The sequence below is a fragment of the Drosophila simulans genome, chromosome 2R (genome assembly GCF_016746395.2).
Source record: "Drosophila simulans strain w501 chromosome 2R, Prin_Dsim_3.1, whole genome shotgun sequence".
NCBI lineage: Eukaryota > Metazoa > Arthropoda > Insecta > Diptera > Drosophilidae > Drosophila > Drosophila simulans.
The window spans coordinates 15,002,034-15,023,089 of NC_052521.2; the positions used below are offsets into that span (position 1 = coordinate 15,002,034).

General features: G+C 48.1%; 6 protein-coding genes across 7 annotated transcripts; 2 read left to right on the plus strand and 4 right to left on the minus strand.

The window, feature by feature from the left end:
* Window positions 1-21: 21 nt before the first annotated feature.
* LOC6735004 lies at window positions 22-4,699 on the minus strand. 2 transcript variants are annotated; one of them, XM_039292182.2, is made up of 3 exons: window positions 3,910-4,699; window positions 1,585-1,959; window positions 22-1,470 (listed from the first exon to the last, which is right to left on the minus strand). In XM_039292182.2, exons 1-3 carry the CDS (start codon window positions 3,942-3,944, stop codon window positions 108-110), a joined length of 1,773 nt encoding a protein of 590 aa, XP_039148116.1. In that variant the 5' UTR covers window positions 3,945-4,699; the 3' UTR covers window positions 22-107. The 2 variants fall into 2 exon arrangements, with proteins under 2 accessions (XP_039148116.1, XP_039148117.1); XM_039292183.2 differs by lacking the exon at window positions 3,910-4,699 and adding an exon at window positions 2,119-2,448.
* Window positions 4,700-4,840: 141 nt separating this feature from the next.
* On the minus strand, window positions 4,841-10,822 carry LOC6735005 (putative 1-phosphatidylinositol 3-phosphate 5-kinase). The gene is made up of 7 exons (XM_016181674.3): window positions 10,316-10,822; window positions 7,917-10,173; window positions 5,844-7,856; window positions 5,620-5,782; window positions 5,401-5,558; window positions 5,178-5,339; window positions 4,841-5,120 (listed from the first exon to the last, which is right to left on the minus strand). The coding sequence occupies exons 1-7, from the start codon at window positions 10,820-10,822 to the stop codon at window positions 4,933-4,935; spliced, it is 5,448 nt and encodes a 1,815-aa protein (XP_016028281.1). The 3' UTR covers window positions 4,841-4,932.
* A 34-nt stretch (window positions 10,823-10,856) lies between these two features.
* On the minus strand, window positions 10,857-11,674 carry LOC6735006 (anaphase-promoting complex subunit 13). The gene is made up of 3 exons (XM_002081952.4): window positions 11,487-11,674; window positions 11,057-11,203; window positions 10,857-10,994 (listed from the first exon to the last, which is right to left on the minus strand). The coding sequence occupies exons 1-3, from the start codon at window positions 11,496-11,498 to the stop codon at window positions 10,911-10,913; spliced, it is 243 nt and encodes an 80-aa protein (XP_002081988.3). The 5' UTR covers window positions 11,499-11,674; the 3' UTR covers window positions 10,857-10,910.
* A 2,691-nt stretch (window positions 11,675-14,365) lies between these two features.
* Window positions 14,366-16,852, plus strand: LOC6735008 (cap-specific mRNA (nucleoside-2'-O-)-methyltransferase 2). Its single transcript, XM_002081953.4, has 3 exons — window positions 14,366-14,590; window positions 14,646-15,086; window positions 15,137-16,852. The coding sequence occupies exons 1-3, from the start codon at window positions 14,549-14,551 to the stop codon at window positions 16,757-16,759; spliced, it is 2,106 nt and encodes a 701-aa protein (XP_002081989.1). The 5' UTR covers window positions 14,366-14,548; the 3' UTR covers window positions 16,760-16,852.
* LOC27206610 (ubiquitin-conjugating enzyme E2-18 kDa) lies at window positions 16,750-17,946 on the minus strand. The gene is made up of 2 exons (XM_016181673.3): window positions 17,780-17,946; window positions 16,750-17,724 (listed from the first exon to the last, which is right to left on the minus strand). Exon 2 carries the CDS (start codon window positions 17,446-17,448, stop codon window positions 16,984-16,986), a length of 465 nt encoding a protein of 154 aa, XP_016028282.1. The 5' UTR covers window positions 17,449-17,724; window positions 17,780-17,946; the 3' UTR covers window positions 16,750-16,983.
* Window positions 17,947-17,976: 30 nt separating this feature from the next.
* Window positions 17,977-20,790, plus strand: LOC6735010 (ribosome biogenesis protein BOP1 homolog). Its single transcript, XM_002081955.4, has 5 exons — window positions 17,977-18,188; window positions 18,255-19,569; window positions 19,633-20,120; window positions 20,184-20,479; window positions 20,542-20,790. Exons 1-5 carry the CDS (start codon window positions 18,087-18,089, stop codon window positions 20,693-20,695), a joined length of 2,355 nt encoding a protein of 784 aa, XP_002081991.2. The 5' UTR covers window positions 17,977-18,086; the 3' UTR covers window positions 20,696-20,790.
* The last annotated feature ends 266 nt before the right edge of the window (window positions 20,791-21,056 follow it).

The following is a 21,056-nucleotide window of genomic DNA, read 5'->3' on the forward strand; positions in this document are numbered from 1 at the left end:
CCAGATAAACGTTCTTAAAGATACTTACAATAAAACCCAATTTTTTATTTGCTTTACATTAAATAGATTTAAAACAGAATACCAATTATAGGTGTAGATGCGTTGTCCTAGGAGTCGTACCAGGTCTTCTTCATCCAGTTGGAAGGCTTGCAGGGCTCGTCGAGCACCACGAAGGCACCTGGTGGCTGCGTCTGATTACCGACTGGCTGCTTGGAGCGACGACATCCCACGGCGTATTTGGGATTACCCTCGATGATCGACGAGTTCTCCCGACAACTGGCTGCGTTCTGGAGTACAGATGCACGTCGTCCGTAGCGGGCTGGCTTTTTGGCTGCATTGCCGCCCATATCGTCGAACCTGGTGGCCAACGGCTGCTCTGGCTCCTTGACCTGCCGCTGACGCGAGGTTCTGCGTTTGTGCGGCATTGGGGCCTGCGGCTGTCTGGCTTCCATCGAGGAATCGGAACTCTTGCGCAGATTTCCCTGGACACCGGCTGGAGCAGCCTCCAAATCCCTCGGACGCTCTCGCAATTGGTAGTTGTACTGCGCTCGACGATACTCCGGCGTGGCAGTTACCTCCGATGGAGGCACTGTGACCAGGACAGGTGTTTCCAGATCCTCTTCTGGCTGATGGTGGACGGATGGGGCGTGGCATGCGCCCGAGGTGGGCAACCGGAAGCAGGAGGTGGGCTTCTGGACGACGGGTCGGGAACGCGGAAAGTCCTGATAGTTATTCCTGTACTCCGGATTAAACTCGATCTTTCCGCGCAGGCGAAGGAACGGCTCCCGGGGCTTACCCCGCTCCGGCATTTCGGTGATCTGCGGATCTCGGAAGCTCTCGTGGTATTCGGGAATCTCTTTGGTGAACTCCCCGCGCGGACGCAGGTGGTCGTCCGTCTTAAGGGACTTCTCTTTGGCCACGTGCTTGGGTGGGTCGATGAATTTGTCGCGGTACTCCGGCACCTCCGAGCTGGGAGCGCAGGCCGCCTCGGAGCCGGATACTCGCAGGTTATCGTTCTTCTTGATGGGCGCACTCTTCGAGTAGTTGGCATACATACGGAAGCTGTCCCTGTACTCCGGCACCGCCACGAACTCACCCTGAATCTTGATGCTGCTCATCTGGGGAATGGAGTGTGCCTTCTCGGGGAACTGCTGCACGAACTGGCGACGGTACTCGGAGGGCTCTGGCACCTGGCCTTGCTGTTCCTGGTCCACAGCCTGGGCCCGCATCTGCAGATGGCATCGCTGCTGCTCCTGGGCAGCCACATCGCGGCGAAACTTGTCCGCCGCCAGCTTGCTAGTGGGTTGGTTCCTGGCCGCCAGCTCCGACTCGTCAAGGAACACCTCGCGTGGCAGTATCTTGGTGCTGGGATCCAGCATGAGGTACGAGGAGTTCTTCATGCCATCGGCGGCACCGCTGCCCGCGCCCAACTGCAGGTTCTCCGGATTGCGGACGGGAAAGGTGCGGGAGCTGTGGGCAGATATCAGTTTTCTATTGATTAACTATTGATTTCTTTGAAAGCCAGTTCCCTGCCAGTTGTACTAACAAATATTTAATTGCCAAATTGGGTAATCATCTACTCACAATCGCAGGTCCTCGGGCGTGTACCAGTGGTATTTCTCCTGGTGCTCCGACAGCAGCTGCATGAATCCCTCCAAACGCAGCGAGGTGGCGCGCCGCAGCAAGGATCTGGGTCGGGACTGGGTGCCACGGAAGTGCTTGCGATACTCGGACTTCAGGGAGCCGAAACTGGGCGCTGGCTCATCGCCGCTGTGGAGGCATACGTTGCTCCGGGTGTGCAGATGGACGGGCTGGCGACGGCGAAAGTACTTGAGGTCATCGACGGCTATGTACTCGTGCGGATGCTTGATGGCAAACCGGCTGAGATCGCCGGACTTCTGATTGGCTGTGAGATCCGGCTCGGAGAAGGAACGATTCCAGCCAAAGTCGGCATCAAAGCTATGTTATGTGGGGGATAATATGAATCTGGTTAGTATCTGCTATGGAACATCCGACGCGTCTTGTCTTTGCCAGCAAACTGAGCGGAAAAGTTATGGGTATCGTTGGTGGTCGCCACCACAACCAAATAACAGGTAGGTCCCTTAATAACGGGGCCACCAATTCCCCCATCTGCCTTCGACCTTTTGAAATTGCAATGGAGGAGTTTCGGGAAGGAGGTGGGCTGCCATAAGACCGCGACCGGTTGCAAAAGGCAGCCAGCGAAGGCATTCCTCCACATCCACATCCACCGCCATTTTCATTTCCATGGAGCAAGAGCCGATGGCGTGCTATGACCATGTTGCTAGGCACACTCGCCTCACAAAACCTCTGTAAACAAACTAATGAATGGGGAAAGGGGCAAAATTGCTGCAAATTAGAAAATTGTCTATTGGATTCGATGGGAGCAGCAGGTCGACCCAAACAGAGTCGATTCGATGGTATCCATTGCCAAATCCTTTGTTAAATCACTTCTAGCGAACGAAAAATTTTTGGAAATTGAAAATAATCATAAAGCATAATAAAAATAATACTTAATAAGACAGATCCCAACTCAAAATATTTTACACATGCATTTCAAAACTAGTTTCTTAAAAATGATACTCAAATTCTGTATAGAATGTTTCAAAAATCACTACATCCTGTTTTTTAAACACTGTGCCTGCACTTATGTGAACAGCTTTCCCATTCCACAAAATGCCAATCAATAGCTAACGAAATTCCCGACTTTTGTTAGTCCTGACAACGCCCACGACGCTGCGACTGCAAGGACCTTGGTAATCCATATACGGAAATGGGTTTTTTGTTGAGGCATTGCCAAGGACTCGTCGTCTCCCAGCAGGCAGGCCATTTAAAATGCACAAGGATTGCCAGTCGGAGGCGAACCGGCGCGCATGCAAATTGCACTTTTTATGGCTCCCGAGACCGGGCTAAATGTGACCACAACCACCTGTTGCGCAGATCGGAATTAAAACAGTTCTAACGACGCCTAAAAGTTCTCACGTGTGGGAACATGTGTTGTGGTTATAATTGGTGGTAGCCAAAATGTTAAATTATTCGTAAACCAACATTTCATTGCATGACGCGGCAGGAATGTGCGTGTTCCGCTGGATGATTTGGAAACGGAAATAGACAGGAACATAAAAAAGCAAAAAGAAGAAGAAAACCGCTTGTAACTAGGGCCGAAAGTCTGACCCAATTTCTGGCAAACTTTCGACGCATAGAAGGCGACCGAAGAGCTCGGCATGGAAAGTCCTGCGAACCTCTAATCTTGACAATGCCAAATGACCTTTGGCTATTTTTAAAGCGGACCAGCCAGCAAAAGGGTAACCCATTTAAATATGCTAATCAGGTGGGCCACTGCGATGCCTTGGGACATACATACACATAATTACAGTTGCAGATTTATGACGCTTTAATAGCTGTAACACGGCCTAGTCACGCCACAGGGCGTATACGTAATGCAGTAAACAAGAATGCACCATTATGTTAACAGTAATAAAACACAAAAGACAAGGTCAACCGACACCGGGAATTCGATTAGGTCTAACATCACTCACTTTAAATCAGTTGCAAAGCGAAGGGGTTTTATTCTGGGTTAACTGGAGCTGGGAAAATGGTTGCTTGTAGCTCAATTCTTTCATATTTTAATAGGGTCACTAAGTTTGGTTAAAGGAAATAACCTTTTTTATTTATACTCATGAACATGTTTAGTTACCCTCTGTAAAACAGGTTAATATAGCATTGGGGTCAAAATATTTCCAGGTGGGGTGCAGGAAAACTTTCGAAGGAATACACATGAAATTCCTTGAGTAAGTTTCTAAGAATAGTTTTGCGTTGCTTTCACTTGAGACTATTAGCTAGTGGGTTTGTTACATCCCAAAATAGTTGGGAACCAACTCAGCTCCTTACACATCGTTGGTCTTCCAGTCGTAGGCAATCGCCATAGTTGATTTCCTGCTTTTGTATGGTTTGCACTCTAATTAAACATTTATTGAGTCTCCGTGCAGTGGGAAAACTTTGTAGCTAGCACTCATGTTGCGGCACACCCTTGGCCAGTGGCTGTCCACTAGTCCACTCTAGTCCAGTCCCTCCGAAGCCACCGAACCGCAAATGGCGCCATTTAAGCGCAGCTCGCCGCACCACAACTTGACCGCTCAGATCGTAAATCCCAACTGAATGGCGGCAGTGTGCGCCACCAAGAAGTTAGCCAGTTTTCGCACGCCAACTTTCCGACATTTCCACCTGGCCAGCTTGCCACCCTCGGCGTCCGTAACTCCATTGCGCTTCTGCTGCTCCAACATTTTCCCACGGCGACTGACTGACTTGAGGTGTCACTGGGGGGATTACAACAATGTGAGGATTTTATATTTTGGGCTGAGCTCTAAGTGCTGCCACATGCAATCGCGCCGTTTGTGGCCCCCGTCTCATGCTCCTCTCTGTTTGGGAAATCAAAACTTGCCAGCTGCAGTTGATTTGAATATGAAATGGTGTAATGGTGTTTTGATTCCGATTTTTGCCACCCGCTGCAGCTGTCAGAGTTGAGTTCTTTAACCCAATTCGCGGCATTTTGACGCCTCGCTAATGAAACCATGCTTATGAGGCTCCAATGGGCACATTTGCCTGATTTACTCGCCTCTTAACGATTTCATTTCGCGACGCGGTCTCCATCATGATAATAATTTCCTTTTTCGCCTCACACGCAACTCCGAAGTACATGGCTTTCAATTGTCATGAGCAGCGGTGGCTTCCGGGCTGCGGATGCGGGTCAAGGCCAAATCAATTTGCCTGCGGAGTCGGAAATGCTGGCTGGCAGAGTGTTGGTTGTTGAAATCGAATTGAGTGGATTGGCGTCTACTTTATTGCGTCTATAGCTATGTTAACTAAAGTGTGCACTTTGTGTGTGTGTGTGTGCCAGTGGGTGGGTGAAGGGGATTAGACCTTGGAAAGGCCCTCCCAACGATCCGGAACTGTGAGGAAATAGCGATCCATGGCATCGATGAAGCGCTGCTTGTAGCGCTCCGGATTGACCACGGTAGGATCCTTTCCCTTGCCTCCAAGGATGCCCGATCCTTTTATGATAGATTCCATTCTTTTATCCAGCGTGAAGGTTCGAATGTAATCTATCAAAACGAACGTCCAATTATTCCACACATTAAATGGGATAAGATGAGGTATACCTATGATGCCCAGTACCAAGACGCCGTTTTTCTTGTCCAAGCCCACCAGAAGTGAATAGTCCATGACGAGGTTTCTTTCCAGGAAGGACGAGTCTCGCTGGATGGCATCCCTCAGGACAGTTTTGCTGTGGGACAGCACATATAAAGGCTTTGACCAGGACACTGTAACAAAGTAATAATAAATTTCGAAATTTCTTAGGGTTCGTATGGAAAACAAACTTACTCTGAACCAGATTCTCATCCAACAAGACAATTTCACCTTGCTGATTACTGGGATCCACCAAGCGATTCCTCTCTGAGCCCTTAAGATCAAATTTGTTTTCAATATTGCAGCCGTAGAACAGATTTTCCATGACCATCACAGAACGCTCCACGTAAGAACTGGTATTAAAATATTGTGTTAGTTACAGAACTGTAGTATATAAAATAAAACAAAACCCACTCCTTTTTCTTTACGCTGACTCTGAAGACACCAAAGATCTTGGCCAGCAATGTGGGCTGTTGCTGCTGCTGGCACCTGTCGATGTACTCAAAGTATTTCGGAGCAAATTGCTCAAAGATGGTCATGTCCTTTGAGTTCATCTCTTTGAGCACGAAACGATCATCTGGTGGCATTTAAATTGAATAAGTTATGAAAGCATATTCATTTGTAATCTGTAAGCTTACCAAGTGTCTTGCAAAACCGGGATCCCGATTTACCGCCCCTCGCCTCCCATTGGACGCTTTTGCAAAGGCTTCGCGCCAATGCTATCCTAGCGTCCTCCTCCTGATTGGAATCCTCGTCAGTGGTTCGAGGGCCTCCAACGTCGCTGGGTTTGCGCACCAGCTCCATTTCGGACCCGGTGCGACTCTGTGAGATTCTCAGCTCCTCCCGCATCTTGCTCTTCTCCAGCCGGCGGTACAGCGATTTGTCTAGCTTGGGAGGCTTCAAGCTCTTCGACCGCATTGCATCAAACTCGCGGGCAAAATAGATCTTACACTGGAACTGGCAGCTGTGGTCTTGGAATCCCAGTGTGACATGAGGACTCGGTGGCTGCTTTGTTCGTTCCTTGCTTTTTTCCTCCGACTCGGAGGCCGCGGTAGGTGGAGAAGGAACCGATGCATTGGGAGCGGCACTGGTGTTGCTCGAAGTACGCGAAAGGCTCGGACTGTCTTCGGCGTCGCTAATGCTTTCCGCTAAAGGAATTTTTCGCTTTAACTGCGGACTTGAATGGGCAGCAGACGCAGAGGATGCATTGGAGTTGGCCTCCGCCTCGTCTATTGCCTTTTGATAATCCATCGAGGTCAAACTGTATGCAATCACTGAACTGAGATCGGTTTCTCTTACGTGGATGGGAATACTGCCCAATGGTAGCGTCAGATGATCCTGTGCCGGAAAAGGCGACTGCAAAGGGTTAACCTGATTACCGGATGGCAGAAGCTGGGTAAGAATCTTCCTTATAGACTTTTTATCCGAATAAACGTTAACGGTAGAGGCCAACATCTGGTCAATAGAGAAATTCTTGTCCAAAACAGTCTGACTGTTTGATGCGCCAGATTCAGTATCCTCGCTTGGGCACTCCAGGGGATCACTCTCCTTTGGCAAACTAGAGGTGCTAACTTTAGAAGAATCTACGGACTGCATCTGTTCCGGCCTTAGTTCCTCCGTGCAGATGGTTCCCGAGTCGATGTGATGCGCCTGCTTGGCGGTCAGCTTCTCGATCTCCTGCAGGCGCGGTCCCCACAGCTCAATGCTCTCTGCCAGAGCTCTTCTTGCCATTGCCAAAGCATCGCTAGTGTCGTAGGCAGTAGCCCTATTATCCGTGAGCAGTGTGTGCACGATCTCAATCTTCTGCTTAAAGATAAACTGGTCATGCGTGAGCATGGTTTTCAGATGCTGCACCAGTGGCGAGTTCTCTTCCTCGGTAGCGAGGTCAGCTATACGCTCGTGAATCCTGTTGTAAACCTCGTGACCCTTTACTGAGAAGTTCTTAATCTCCTCCTGGACTTGGGGACTTTTAAATGGTTGCGGCAGATCCAGTTGCACAGTCAAGGAAGGAAGATCCGTCTCCCAAACCTCAACCGGCGTATATTGGAATTTGGCGCCAACACCGCGGAAACTGAAGTGGTGCACATAATCACGATGCAATGAGTGCTCACATGTAGTGCCTCCCTGTTCAGTTCCTTCTGCAGAAGGAGGTCGTCTCTTGTAGGCGTGGCCATGGAAGCGCATTTCAAGGTACTTGGCGAGTGAAAGGCACTTTGCGGCATCGGATAGCGGAATAGTGGGTGTAGTGGCATTGCATATGCTGCACCAGGAGGTAAAGTATATACGGGTGGGGTCGGAACGGCTTAGGTCCTCGGTTAGGTAGACATGTACGCAACCCAACGAGTGTACATATCGACGGACATGACCTAGCATCGGCAGATTGCACGACGGGCACATAGAGTTAAAAAGACAGCAGTAACGTTGGAGGAACTGCTCCAGCATGATGTCATATTGCCCGTAGAACTTCATGTCCAGCAGCATGGGCAGCTTGCAGAACGACGAAACGCCCTTGGGATTGTAATGGAAGCTGCAGAAGAGCACCGGCAGACGTTGATGGTTCTGCGGATCGAGGGCATCCTTGTAAAGTTGCTCCTCACTGACCTTCTGCGGTCGCTGGATCACATCGGCGTTCTTTTTCTTCGGTCGTAGCACTGTGGGATAAAGGAGTGGTAATGACAATGATTTATAGATGAATTGGATTGCTTGCTTACTAGGAGCTTTGCCCTTGGGTAAGCGACCGCCAAAGGAGCGGAACTCAGCTAGTTTCGACTGAATATCGCGACTGCTAGCGGGTGCTGTGATCTTCATCAGCACAAAATCATGGGCTGGAAGTAGCTGCATCTGGTTCTCTTTGTTTCCTGGCTCAGATTTTCCTGCTTCGCTGTCTCCCATGCTATCTGGCCTCTCCAATCCGGTGCGGGACCATTGCTTGGAAAAGTATAGCTCTGCGGGAAACAGCTTCCGTAGCTTGCATTTCCTTCCCTGCTCCGTTTCCAAATAAGGTAGGGGAAATGTCAAGAAGGGACTCACAGAGAGCAGCGTGGAACTGAGTGCCGTGCGGAATCTGTTATCGTAACGCGGTTCCACAGCCAGCGCCTCAACTACTGGAGGAGCACAAGGCGAAGTGGACAGGGCTTCGGCTTGTGATGCACGCAATGGATCCGTGAAATCTGACACATTCTCGCTGATGATGGTGGTGATCTTATCCTCGGACTTGCGCTCTAAAATAATTGGGCGCTTAGCTCGAAGTTCTGCCTCCGTTTCCGTTTTGGGGCTTGTTTCTTTGGAGTCGAATATCGACGGTTTTGGAGTAAGTGGCTGCGCGAACTCGTTAAGCAGGAACGACATTTCCAAGCGCCAGTTGTAGCGCGCAAAGAGCAGAGCCGAAGCCACCCGCTTGACCCTAGTCAGTTCAGCATTGCTCCCTCCTCTGAGGAGACAGGTGTATCCCCGGGGATTGGTCAGCTTCTCAAAGAACATCAACGTTTTGCCATTATAGTTGCGTATGTAAAAATCATTGCAATAGCCCAGTTTGGGCATGGTTATATTCGACTCAATTGAACTGACAATATCGCACTGCAGGGTGCGTGACAAACGCTCCATTACCGAAAGCTTTACATCCAAAACCAGGGTAACTTCATAGGATCTCAAAAGATCCTGAGCAATGCCCGCCACATTCTTGTGGACAAGCACCACATTGGGCTTGAAGCTCATAATGCGGGCGCAAACATTTCGAAGGTATTCCTTTTCCTGGAGCAGCACGGTCTCAATGGTCACAAACTTCCCCTCAATACGCTCGTACACAATGGGACACTGCAGAAGCAATATGCGAGGAAAGGGGACATGCGTGGCCATGTCTTTATGAGCCACATTTTTAGAGAAAGCCACTCCATGAACAATCTTTGAGTCCTTGCGTCTGCCACCCGGCACCTTTTTAAAATTTACATAGTTACGGATGTCCATGAGATCGTTACTACAATGCTCTGGTTTGAAGTGATTCGCAGCCGTAGAACACAGCATCTGGAGCACCTTGTCCCATTCCTGGTCCAAATTATGTGCGCGCAACATCTGTGCCAGCAGCTGCTCTTCGTGTTCGCAGTAGGAGGCAAGAAGCTTAGAAGTTGTTGTGGTATAGCACCGATCGTTTTCCAGTTCATTTTCTAGCTCCTTCTCCTTTTCTTCTGCTGATTGATCCATTGACTTTGGAGGTTGTGGTTCCGCATGGGCATTCGCCTCAAACTGCGGGCTCATCGTCCGGGAGGTATTCGAACTGCTGCTTTTGGAGAACTTATAGTGTAGCGAAGGATCGAAATCCATTTGCTCGGGATCGGGTACGATTGGCTCAAGGAAACCAGCGGCTAGCATAGCATTCAGTATGGCCACCGCCTGCACCTCGTTTGCTGATTTATTATTACTATTGAGAAACTCAATCAGACGCTGACCACAATTTTGAGCAGGCAGATCCCGCTGCATTTCCTCGTGCAGGGTAATTAATGAATTTGACTGCTGCAGGATATTCTTGCGATCGTCGATGGAAAGGGTTGTGTAAGTTGGATGCGAACTGAATCGCTCCTCTTGATAGCCTACCGATGTCTTACGCGGGAGGGGTGCCCTTTGCATCTGGGGATGTTTCGCAAGCGAGCTGCCACTTTCTTGTACTTCCAATTTGTTACTTAAGTGCTGCTGAAGTTCCTGCATATCCTGCCCCATCTCAGAGCTTGAGGACTTCAGGAATGTGAGCACAATCTTGGAGCAGTAGTTGCACACTTTGAGGTCGCCATCGCAGCGAATGATCATGCCAGGCACCACTTGGTTGCAGCACTTTGAGCAGAATATTTGGCCACACAATCGACAGTGGTGCTTCCTCCGGAAGGTGGAGAACTTTTGAGAGCAATCGTAGCATTCCTTGGCCTTGGAATCGGGCATCCAGAAGCGCTGCAGCTCCGTGTCCTTGTAGTTTCGCAAATCCTGTAATGAAATGTACTAATTTGTATTATAAAGCTTAAAAAATTAGTCAACAGAAATATTTTACTTTGGGAATGTTCCAGTGAATCATTCAACTGTTCATTTCCGACTTTAAAACGATAATGGTAATATGACTTTCACTCACGTTATTGTTTTTTGTGGCCACAATATTGCTTATGTGCTTGAGGACGTTAGATACGGTGCGCCCCTGATTCGCTTCGCTGGTTGGCAGCGGCAGCGTTTCGACGCGGTCGCTGGTTTCGGAGTCCTCTGCAGCGGTGTTGCTGGAGGTGCTCGTGCCACGGGTCTCACTATTGCTCCTTATACTAAGCGTGGTGGGTGGCTGGGGGCGAACTGAGCTCTGGCTAGAGGTTTCCACATCGGTAATCTCAGCGGCGGGAGTCTGGGAGTCACTGAAGAACTGTGATTTGCCCACCACTTGCACTGGCTGCGTGGAGGAACTGCTGCTGCTCCCGCTTGAAATATCGTTGACGGTATTGTAGCTTTGGTTGTACACATTCTGGATCTTGTTTACCACTCGGCCAAAGAGCGATTCCGGCTTGTCTTCGAAATTGCGGGCGAATTCGGTTAGTTTGGAGGGGGAGTGCAGGTGTTGGTGGCTTGAGCTATTGTTTTGGTTGTTGCTAGTCATGTTGTCGGGGTGTTAGGAATTGGGCTTGTGGTGCTAACAGGTTGGTTGGCGAGGCGGTGGCACTCGCCCGCGGACTTGCGGTCCTTGGTTAGATAGAGGTGATGTTCAGTTGATCGATGAGGGCTGCGTCCGGTGCCAGCGAGCCCAACGCCAGATCAGTCCACTTTTGCTCCTGTTCGGGTTCAGACCATAGAAGTAAGACAGATACGGCAATAAAATCCAAAGTGTACTCACCTGCTCGCTGACCGTCAGGTGTGAATCACCGCCGTCCGCCTCTGGATCGGGTAGCTTTTCGCGTGGCACTAGAATTTGGTCGAACGGTAGAACTTCCATACGCCAAGCATTGTCTACAATGTCCAGCAGTAGATCATCGATCGGTGCCTGCGACAGGCAATAAAGCACAGGTTATTATCTCGTTGAAAAAGAGAGAAAAGACAACGCCCCCGCAGCGAAATTACGTCACTCTGCGACAGTGCCCAAATACTGGAGACACGGTATTGCTCGCATATTTAGATTTATCACAATGGGCGCCTTGATAAGTACGACTAATTGCTGTGAAGCGATAATTTTGCCACACTCACAGGCGACGTAGTAGTAGTTACTATCTATGACCGGACATCAACTAGCCGCAAGGGTAAGGGACGTACTCGATTTGCCCACTTACCTGGCTGTCCATCACTTATGGAATAATTTAATCTGAGACTAGCCAGTCTTCCCTTGCCTTCCAATTGTTTGCTTAGACTCTTTTTGAGTGTTTTTGTAAACAATTGGCGAAAATTCTGTTTTGTTTAACAAAACAGCTGTGTGGAGATGGGAGGTATGCGATTAATGGCGGCGATAGTATCAATCGAAAGTGCCAATCGATGTGCACTCGATGTTCGCACTATTTGAATTTGTTTGCTGTTTTATGCAAATAAATAGCTGAAACGACAACAAAATATGAAAACAACAAATATGTACTAACAGATACTTTATTTTTGGCAATTAGCTTAATGATGAGATAATTGTATTTTCTGTGGTATGCTGCTTATATATGCAGAAATAATGAGTGCTTATGTTTATTTAATATTTATTTAATTGCCCATGGAATCGGATAGACAAATAAAACGGGTTCAATTTTTCAAATTATTATTAATCCAAAATTTTGAGAAGAGTTTTCCCTCCATTGTTCCAGATTCGTTTTATATCTCATAAATATAATATGGAGATAACTATTTCAAATTTAGAATCACATCTGAAAAAAACTAAAATTGTTACTATTAAAAGATATTTATTAAATAAGAATACGTCGTAAATTTACTTCTCTGAAAAAAGGAGCTAATTTTTTAACCCTTTTGCTTATAACATTCGAAAAACGGTTTTTTAAAATACAAAAACTGTTCCAAAAAGGAACATTTTGCGAATATTCCAATCGATAAATGTTTTAATATCCCTTCAGATATTTTATGATTTTATATCTGCAAAAAAAAAAGAGATTACGATGGAGCTTAAAACTCCACTACTGTTTTGTTCGATCTCGCTGACTGTTCCATTGAACAACTGACTAGATGCAGCATAGCGCTCTTCAAAATCGCTTTTCAACGTCAGCTATGCCGACATCTTGCCAATTTACCAACGGAGGTGCTATACGATCGATCGTAGATGGCCGAAACCCCAACCGATTTGGTTCACAATTCACAGAAACATTCTCACTGGGCACAAATGCTCGTCTATTACTCGCTTGTTATCCAATGGCTTTTATCAATGAAACGCTTGTTGTTTTGAAAAGCACTTAACAAGTTTGGTGTGCCTACATTGTACATATGTGTATATATGCTGCTGGTGGAATATATGACGGGCTTGGAGCGCTGGACTCCCGGACGATGGCAAGTGTAATCCGTCAGCGGTGGAGACTAATTGGCAACTGATTCCGAAGCCGAGCGGCGAGCTCAGCACCACACCTCGGCAATTGAAGAAGTTTCAATTAGTTGGCATTTGACACTCACACATGGAGAATGAACGGGGATTGCGGTCCGTTGCCAGCTCACGCACACTGTCGCAGTGTGGGGGTGATACCTGTACCAGTACAGGCTTACCTGTGCACGGCGACAGGCAGCCAGACAACGGCGGGGGGGAAATAAAGGGTGGAGGGCCGGAGACGTAGATACGTGGAGCTGCGGCCGGCCAGGCTAAGCCGCTTTTTAGCGCAACGCCGTCTGCCCGGAATATTAATGAACTCCCTTTTGAGAAAAATATGAAATGAAATAAAATTTTGTGGCCAACAATAGCCGTGTCCACGTACCAGTCGTTGTCGTTGTCGTTTCGGAATTGGAATTTGTCGGTTCGCCATCGGGGGCCCCAAAAATGCATTGGCCATGGCCACCATTCAGCGCCAAACACGGCGCATGCGCAGCGATTGCCACTTCCGCTCGAAGCTATTGAAGATGTCCAAGGAGTACGAAGATACATACATGCATACATAGATCTTGCCGGGACGATTAAGCCGAAGTAACTATAGAACATTGTTGCTCCGTCGCTGTGAACCATCATCTATAGGCATTACATTACAGATATTTATGCGCGATTATACAAAACAGTCACGTGCCGGACTCTTCTATATACAAACTGGGCACAAATATACCGGCCTGAGTACTTACATATATGCTACTACTGCTATTTATATGTGAGGGGGAGCTATATGCATATAGAAAGCCGGAGAACGTTACTCACGACCGATGTCGAGTTCCAAGGGAAGAGTGATGCCCCTGCGGTAGCCAATGCGATCCTTTTTCTTTTGTCAGCTTTGGAAACTCATAATTTGAATATCGTTATTATTATTCATAAAAACACGACTCACGTTTCAAATGGCCATAAAGTCGGCAAGGCATGCGCGTATTAAGTAAACCCATTGACCACGATGGTCGATGCTGAAATTCGGAATAACCACATTCCGATTGGGAGTGCAAGTATATATGTATGTACATTTATGTACCTTTCCGACAATTTCTCCCACTTCCGTACTTGGGCTATCCGCATCAATAAAATTAGATTTTAATTAAATATTAGTATGCACAATCGAATCACTAACGGATGATGACCAATAGTTTCGTAACCGCGCACTTTGCAGGCACCTTATTTGTCGCCTGCCGTGCGCTTTCTAAATAACTATCCATAGAATCAAAGAAATCAGTTTTTAAATAAGCCATTTCGTATTTCAGGCACACGTTTCCACCATCGGGCATCTACGGGAAATGCCTTTGACGATCATCGCTTTCGAAGGTGAAAAGGAAGTTACTTTTCTACAGGAGGTAGCGACCACACGATTTTGTTCTTTTAATAAAGAGTATTATTGAAAAAAAGAGCTAGAAAATAAATTTGTGCCATGGAGGAAACAATGTCTTTTAAAAATTTGACATTACTGAAGCAAGCATCTATCTAACTTTTACTTGAACGTTATAGTTTGTTGGTACAATTCTCGATGGATGTTGTCCATATTTATCTTAGATACAAACTAAGGAGGCGTTTAGCCAAATCGTCTATATCTACGAATTAGGTAAATTAGCAATATTAAATAGTTATTCATCGCAGCCCGGAAAATCAATTCAAATTTGATAGCTTAATCGATAACGTATGCGATTTTTAGTTACCGTCGCTAAGATTTAAGCGATGGATCGCTGTGTGCTTTTTCCATCTCTATTGTGCCGCAGATCGCATTGTTTTTGAGGTACGCTTTTAAATTTTGCCGGAATGAGCTTTCGTTCGTCCCCGCAGGGAAAGCCACACCCAATGGTGAGTAAAGGATGCTGCATCCTACAAGTCAGGAATTAAATTTCACACTTAACAGGCGGACTATAACTCCATCCGGCCATCCGAATTGGAGCAGCTCTTCGAGAAGAAGTTCCACTATCAGAAGCCGAAAGGAAACACATCGTGGCAGTTGCCGCCACCGGATCAGGCTCTCTTCAGTGAGTTCTACCAGTTCGAGGCGCTGCAGGGACTGCGCGAGCAGTTGAATGCGGTTAAAAGCAAACTCAATGACTATGGAGTACAGGAATGGAGTGCTCACACCAACAGGCGGGACCCTTCTGGCGAGGTGTCCTGGCGCCTGAAGAACGACACGAAGGCCGAGTTTGTAACTGTGGCCTGGTGCAAATTGTTCGAGTGCCTGCATCGTTATCCATTGGTCACGAAGCCGGCGGTCAACAGTATGCATCTCTGCGAGGCACCCGGTGCCTTCATTGCATCTCTGAACCACTACCTTCATAGCAAATATGAAAAGAATGAGGTGAGTTACCAAGCTATCCTTGAGAGATGCTATAACGGAACTCTTTCCAGATTAAATGGCGCTGGCGCTCAACTACATTGAATCCCTACTATGAAGGCAATGCTCTAAACCATATGATCAGCGATGACAGGTTCATCTTCCACACGCTGGACAATTGGCTGTTCCACAAAGATCTCACTGGAAATCTACTAGATGTGGCCAACATTGACCACCTGGTGGAACGTTGTGAGGTGGAGTTCCAGGGACAGGTGGATCTTGTCACTGCCGATGGTTCCATCGATTGTGCCGCACAGCCTGATTGCCAGGAAGAGATAGTGGTTCGCCTGTTCTTTGCTGAAGTACTCAGTGCCTTGAGAATTCTCTCAAGTGGCGGTAACTTCCTGGTGAAGATGTTTACCCTCTTCGAGGCTTGCAGTGTATCTTTACTTTACACACTCAACTGCATTTTTGAGGAGGTGCACATCTTTAAGCCGGCTACTTCCAAGCGGGGAAATTCGGAAGTGTATGTAATCTGCCTGAACTACAACAAGGACCATCCCGGCTTGCCTCGTGTGCTAGAGGAGATAAAGAGCAAGCTTGCTCAGCCAAATGACACATTGGTGATGCCATTGTTTGCCAGGTCCCAGATCCCCCAGGACTTTCTCATGCAGCACGAGATTGCCTGCCGTCTGTATATGAAGCTTCAAACGGATGCCATCGAGGGAAGTATCTATGCCTACGAGTCCAATGATCGTCATTATCTGAGACATCTTCATCACCTGCGCAGCCTTGTCTCCAACACCTACTACAGTCTATACAAAGTGAAGCCATTGGAAGATACCCTGTGCATCGTTGACAAGGAGGCCACAAGTAAGGCCCTGGGATTCCATGTGCCTGTCTATGGCGGATCCTACACAGAAAGGGAGTCCTTGAAACACGGTGACCTTCTCAAGCAGATTTACTGCTTGCGCCGGGAATTTAACCAACTGGAGAAGTGTCTTAACAATAGAACATCATATTCATACGTTAAGAACAGAGCAGCACCCTTGAATCTTCACGTTTCCCGAGGAGCACCTGTTCAGAGCCTGCAAAGCAGCATGTTTGCCTCGGAACCAATACTCATTCTGCGCCTTCGCATCCTTGACACATTTGATCTCGACCCTGTCTGGCAGTCTGCTCCAAAGTGCCAGTTGGGCAGCAAGACACTGAGCTACCTGCCACCAACAGAAAACGAGGCCTTCCACACCGCCCAGCAGCGCTTTTTCATTGATCTCCTGGAAGCAGTAAAGGAACTGAAGCCCGACAGCATTGTCTTTCACAAGTTCCTGTTTCTCACCCACTATGCGGCGTCGCTGCTCCTATTTCTCATAGAGAGCGTTTATCAGGACTGTAGTTTTAATAGGAATCAAGCGCAAACTCTCACGTTGAGTAATCTAAAAGATACGGCTAACAGTGCGTTGGAACAGGTGCTGGAACTCATTAAGGACGAGCGGGCGGGGGCCATTCACAGCCTGCTGGACATTAAGGAGCTGCAGAAGAACCAGTTCAGCAAGGCCCTCGTTCAGCACAACCACAGCATGCTGATGACCTGCTTCCGTAGCATGCTGGGCGAGGAATCATTTCCCATGCCCGTGGTGGCTCCAACATCCAACACGGATGTCGGCTCGGTCCAAGAGTCGGCAGCTGTATTTTAACATAACGAACATGTATTTCTCACTTGCATCAAATTACAGTGCTACTTTTACAAAACTAGGTACTCTGCCGGGGAAATATATGCTTAAATGTTTTCTGAGGATAGTTTTTCAGGGATCAAAAATGAAAATTAAATAACTAACTGAAAAATCACAAGACTAAGGGGTAAGGGTACACATGGGTTGTGGACTGGCCCACCTCCTCCAGCTATACCTTCGCCTATCCGCTAGTCGGCCGGACGTTTTTCGCTGTGCTTCTTGGTGTAGTCCTCGGCGTTTTTCACGAATTTTTTGCGGTCCTTAAGAAACTCCTCGGCCAACTCCGCCCGCAGCGGATGCTCCGGCTCAGGCTCGTTGATTAAGTCCACCAGTGCCTGGACGACCTGGTCGGTGCGTGTGGCCGGTTTCCAGTTCTCAGTACTGATAATGGGCAAGCACACCTGGCCCTTCTCATCGATGTTCGGATGGTAGATGCGTGTCTTGAAGTTAATCTTGGGCGGCTTGAAGGGATACTCCGCCGGGAAGTTGATCTCGATGCGGAAGGCGCCCTTGTTGTAGGGCGGATTGTCCGGCACAATCAATCCCGTCCAGCGCAGCAGGTTGTCATCGTCCGCCTTAATGTCCCGGAAGGCCTTCAGTGCGTTGCCCTGCAAATCGCCCAATTCTTTTCGCAGGCGTCGCGGCGCAGTCATCGTGACGTCTGTGTGTGGGTTTCCTTATGCTGGTGTGTGCGTGGGTGTGTGAGCAACGGAAAGAGGAGGGGGCCACCTTGCCAATGTGTGCGTGTGCACTTTTGTTTGCCCTTGTGTGAGCTGCAAATCGATGGTTTCGTTTTCCGGATGAGTAATACCTCCGTTCGGCCGCCGGTGTTTCGTTGTTGGTGGGCTCCTAGTGCTCCAGTTGCGGCGTGTCACCTTTGATTTTCGCACTGGCCCAAAAAAAATCCGCACGTAAGTCTGCGAATTTCGCTGAAAAATGGTTCGTTGAAGAATCTTCCAAATAGCGTTAGGGTATTTTGCAGACTTGCTCACAACGGCGCTGCAATTGGTTTACATTGGCCACGGACAACTTTGACTTGATCACTATGCAACGGCGACATCAATGGTATGTTTAGGACTACATCAATTTTTATACGAAAATATTTATCATAGATATATATTTTATAGAGGTAACAAATGAAAATAAAAGGTTTGCTGTTTCTAACTGGATTTGTAATCGATTACCAGCAGAAGTGGCGGCAAGCCAATCGATAGGCAACCGTTTCAGGCGATTCCCATCGCTATCGCTGACTGCAACACGTGCGCCGCGTTAGTTTTGTTTTTACCTCAAAATGACCAAAAAACTAGCTCTGAAACGCAGAGGAAAGGATTCGGAACCCACAAATGAAGTGGTGGCCAGTTCCGAGGCTTCCGAAAACGAGGAGGAGGAGGAGGTAAGACCCATTAACAGTGATATAAAGTCATTCATAAATGACCTGCATGTGTTTGTGCTCTTTAAGGACCTGCTGCAAGCTGTAAAAGATCCCGGCGAAGATTCAACAGATGACGAGGGCATAGACCAGGAATACCACTCGGATTCCAGTGAGGAACTGCAGTTCGAGAGCGACGAGGAGGGCAACTACTTGGGCAGAAAGCAATCTTCATCAGCTGAGGAAGATGAAGAAAGTAGTGATGAAGAGGATAACGAAGAGGAGGGAAGCACTGATGAAGAGGAAGTGGAAGATGAGGAGAAGGTTTCCAAGTCAAAGCAATCAGACGATAAGCCCAGCGGAAGCGGTGCCGCGTCTAAAAAAGCCCTCACAGCAGAGCTCCCGAAACGGGATAGCTCGAAGCCTGAGTATCAGGATTCAGATACCTCCGACGAGGAGGACATAAGAAATACTGTAGGCAACATACCCATGCACTGGTACGACGAATACAAGCACATCGGTTACGACTGGGATGCCAAGAAGATTATTAAACCACCACAAGGAGATCAAATCGATGAGTTCCTGCGTAAGATCGAGGACCCAGACTTTTGGCGTACCGTCAAGGATCCACTTACCGGTCAGGATGTGCGCCTAACAGACGAGGACATTGCTCTAATAAAGCGCATCGTTTCGGGTCGCATCCCCAACAAGGATCACGAAGAGTACGAGCCCTGGATCGAATGGTTCACATCGGAGGTGGAAAAGATGCCCATCAAGAACGTACCCGACCACAAACGCTCTTTCCTGCCCTCAGTTTCCGAGAAAAAGCGCGTCTCTCGCATGGTGCACGCCCTCAAAATGGGCTGGATGAAGACCACTGAGGAAGTGGAACGCGAGAAGCAGGCCAAGCGCGGTCCCAAGTTCTACATGCTGTGGGAAACGGACACCACTCGGGAACACATGCGCCGCATCCACGATCCAGTCTCTGCGCCCAAACGCGACCTTCCCGGTCATGCGGAGTCCTACAATCCTCCGCCAGAGTACCTTTTCGATGCCAAGGAGACCAAGGAGTGGCTTAAACTAAAGGATGAGCCACACAAGCGCAAGCTGCACTTCATGCCACAGAAGTTCAAGTCGCTGAGGGAGGTGCCCGCCTACTCGAGATACCTTCGGGAGCGTTTCCTTCGATGCCTGGATCTTTACCTGTGTCCACGTGCAAAGCGTGTCAAGCTGAACATCGATGCCGAGTACCTTATCCCCAAGTTGCCCTCGCCGCGTGACCTGCAACCCTTCCCCACGGTGGAGAGTATGGTTTACCGTGGCCACACCGATCTGGTGCGGTCTGTTAGTGTGGAGCCCAAAGGAGAGTACCTCGTCTCCGGTTCGGATGACAAAACCGTCAAGAGTAAGTACTATATTTAACTGACAAACTTTATATATCTCCTTACTAATCCATCTCACTTCTCAGTTTGGGAAATTGCAACAGGTCGTTGCATTCGCACAATCGAGACCGACGAAGTGGTACGCTGTGTGGCTTGGTGTCCGAATCCCAAGCTGTCTATTATTGCGGTGGCCACTGGCAATCGCTTGTTGCTCGTCAATCCTAAAGTGGGCGACAAGGTGCTGGTGCAGAAGACCGACGATCTTTTGGCTGAGGCGCCCAGTCAGGATGTCATTGAAAGTGAACGCATCAAGACGGCGGTGCAATGGTCCAATGCGGAAGCTGATGAGCAGGAGAAGGGCGTCCGCGTAGTGATTACCCACTTCAAACCCATCCGACAGGTCACCTGGCACGGTCGTGGTGACTACTTGGCCACAGTGATGCCCGAAGGTGCTAACCGCTCGGCTTTAATTCATCAGCTGTCCAAGCGGCGCTCACAGATTCCATTCTCCAAGAGCAAGGGTCTCATCCAATTCGTGCTCTTCCATCCGGTGAAGCCCTGCTTCTTTGTAGCGGTAAGTGGAATAATTTTCTTTTCTTACTATATCTTATTGACTTCTGTTTTTTTTTCTTTACAGACGCAACACAACATTCGCATTTACGATCTGGTCAAACAAGAGCTTGTCAAGAAGCTGCTGACCAACTCCAAATGGATATCGGGCATGTCTATTCATCCCAAGGGCGACAATCTGCTGGTGTCCACCTATGACAAAAAGATGCTCTGGTTCGATTTGGATCTGTCCACAAAGCCCTACCAGACCATGCGACTTCATCGCAATGCAGTTCGCAGTGTTGCTTTCCATCGTCGCTATCCGCTCTTTGCTTCTGGCAGCGATGACCAGGCTGTGATCGTCTCCCACGGCATGGTCTATAAGTAAGTGGCTATAAATCCACATTGCCCAAGGATAATTACTAATTTCTCCAAACTTTTTTTAGTGACCTGCTGCAAAACCCTTTGATTGTGCCTCTCAAGAAGCTGCAAACACACGAGAAACGCGATGAGTTTGGCGTGCTGGATGTTAACTGGCATCCGGTGCAGCCATGGGTCTTCTCCACGGGCGCGGACAGTACCATCCGACTATACACGTAATCTAGGTGTACAAACCCTAAGAAAGTTTGTTTTGGTATCCGAAAGTTTTGTGAAATTTCAATAGTAAATAAAAAATATATTAATTTTTATGAAAAGTAAAGTATTTCATATAACCATTTCATTCGAACATTTTGAAAACAACGGTTTCCGAAATCAACGGGATCCCAAAATCAAAATTGTAAGTGCAACCCTGCCGAAAGTTTATAAGTTCTGGCCCCAAAGCTTTGGGGTAAATTCCAGTGGGGCGAAGAGTCCCGAGCTTTATTCTCTTTTTCCGACTCGCGCACATGTCTTTCCGTCCGTTCTCTCGCGCTCTCCGCCTGTCAGTCCCTCTCCTGTGTGTACCAGGAATTCTAACTGT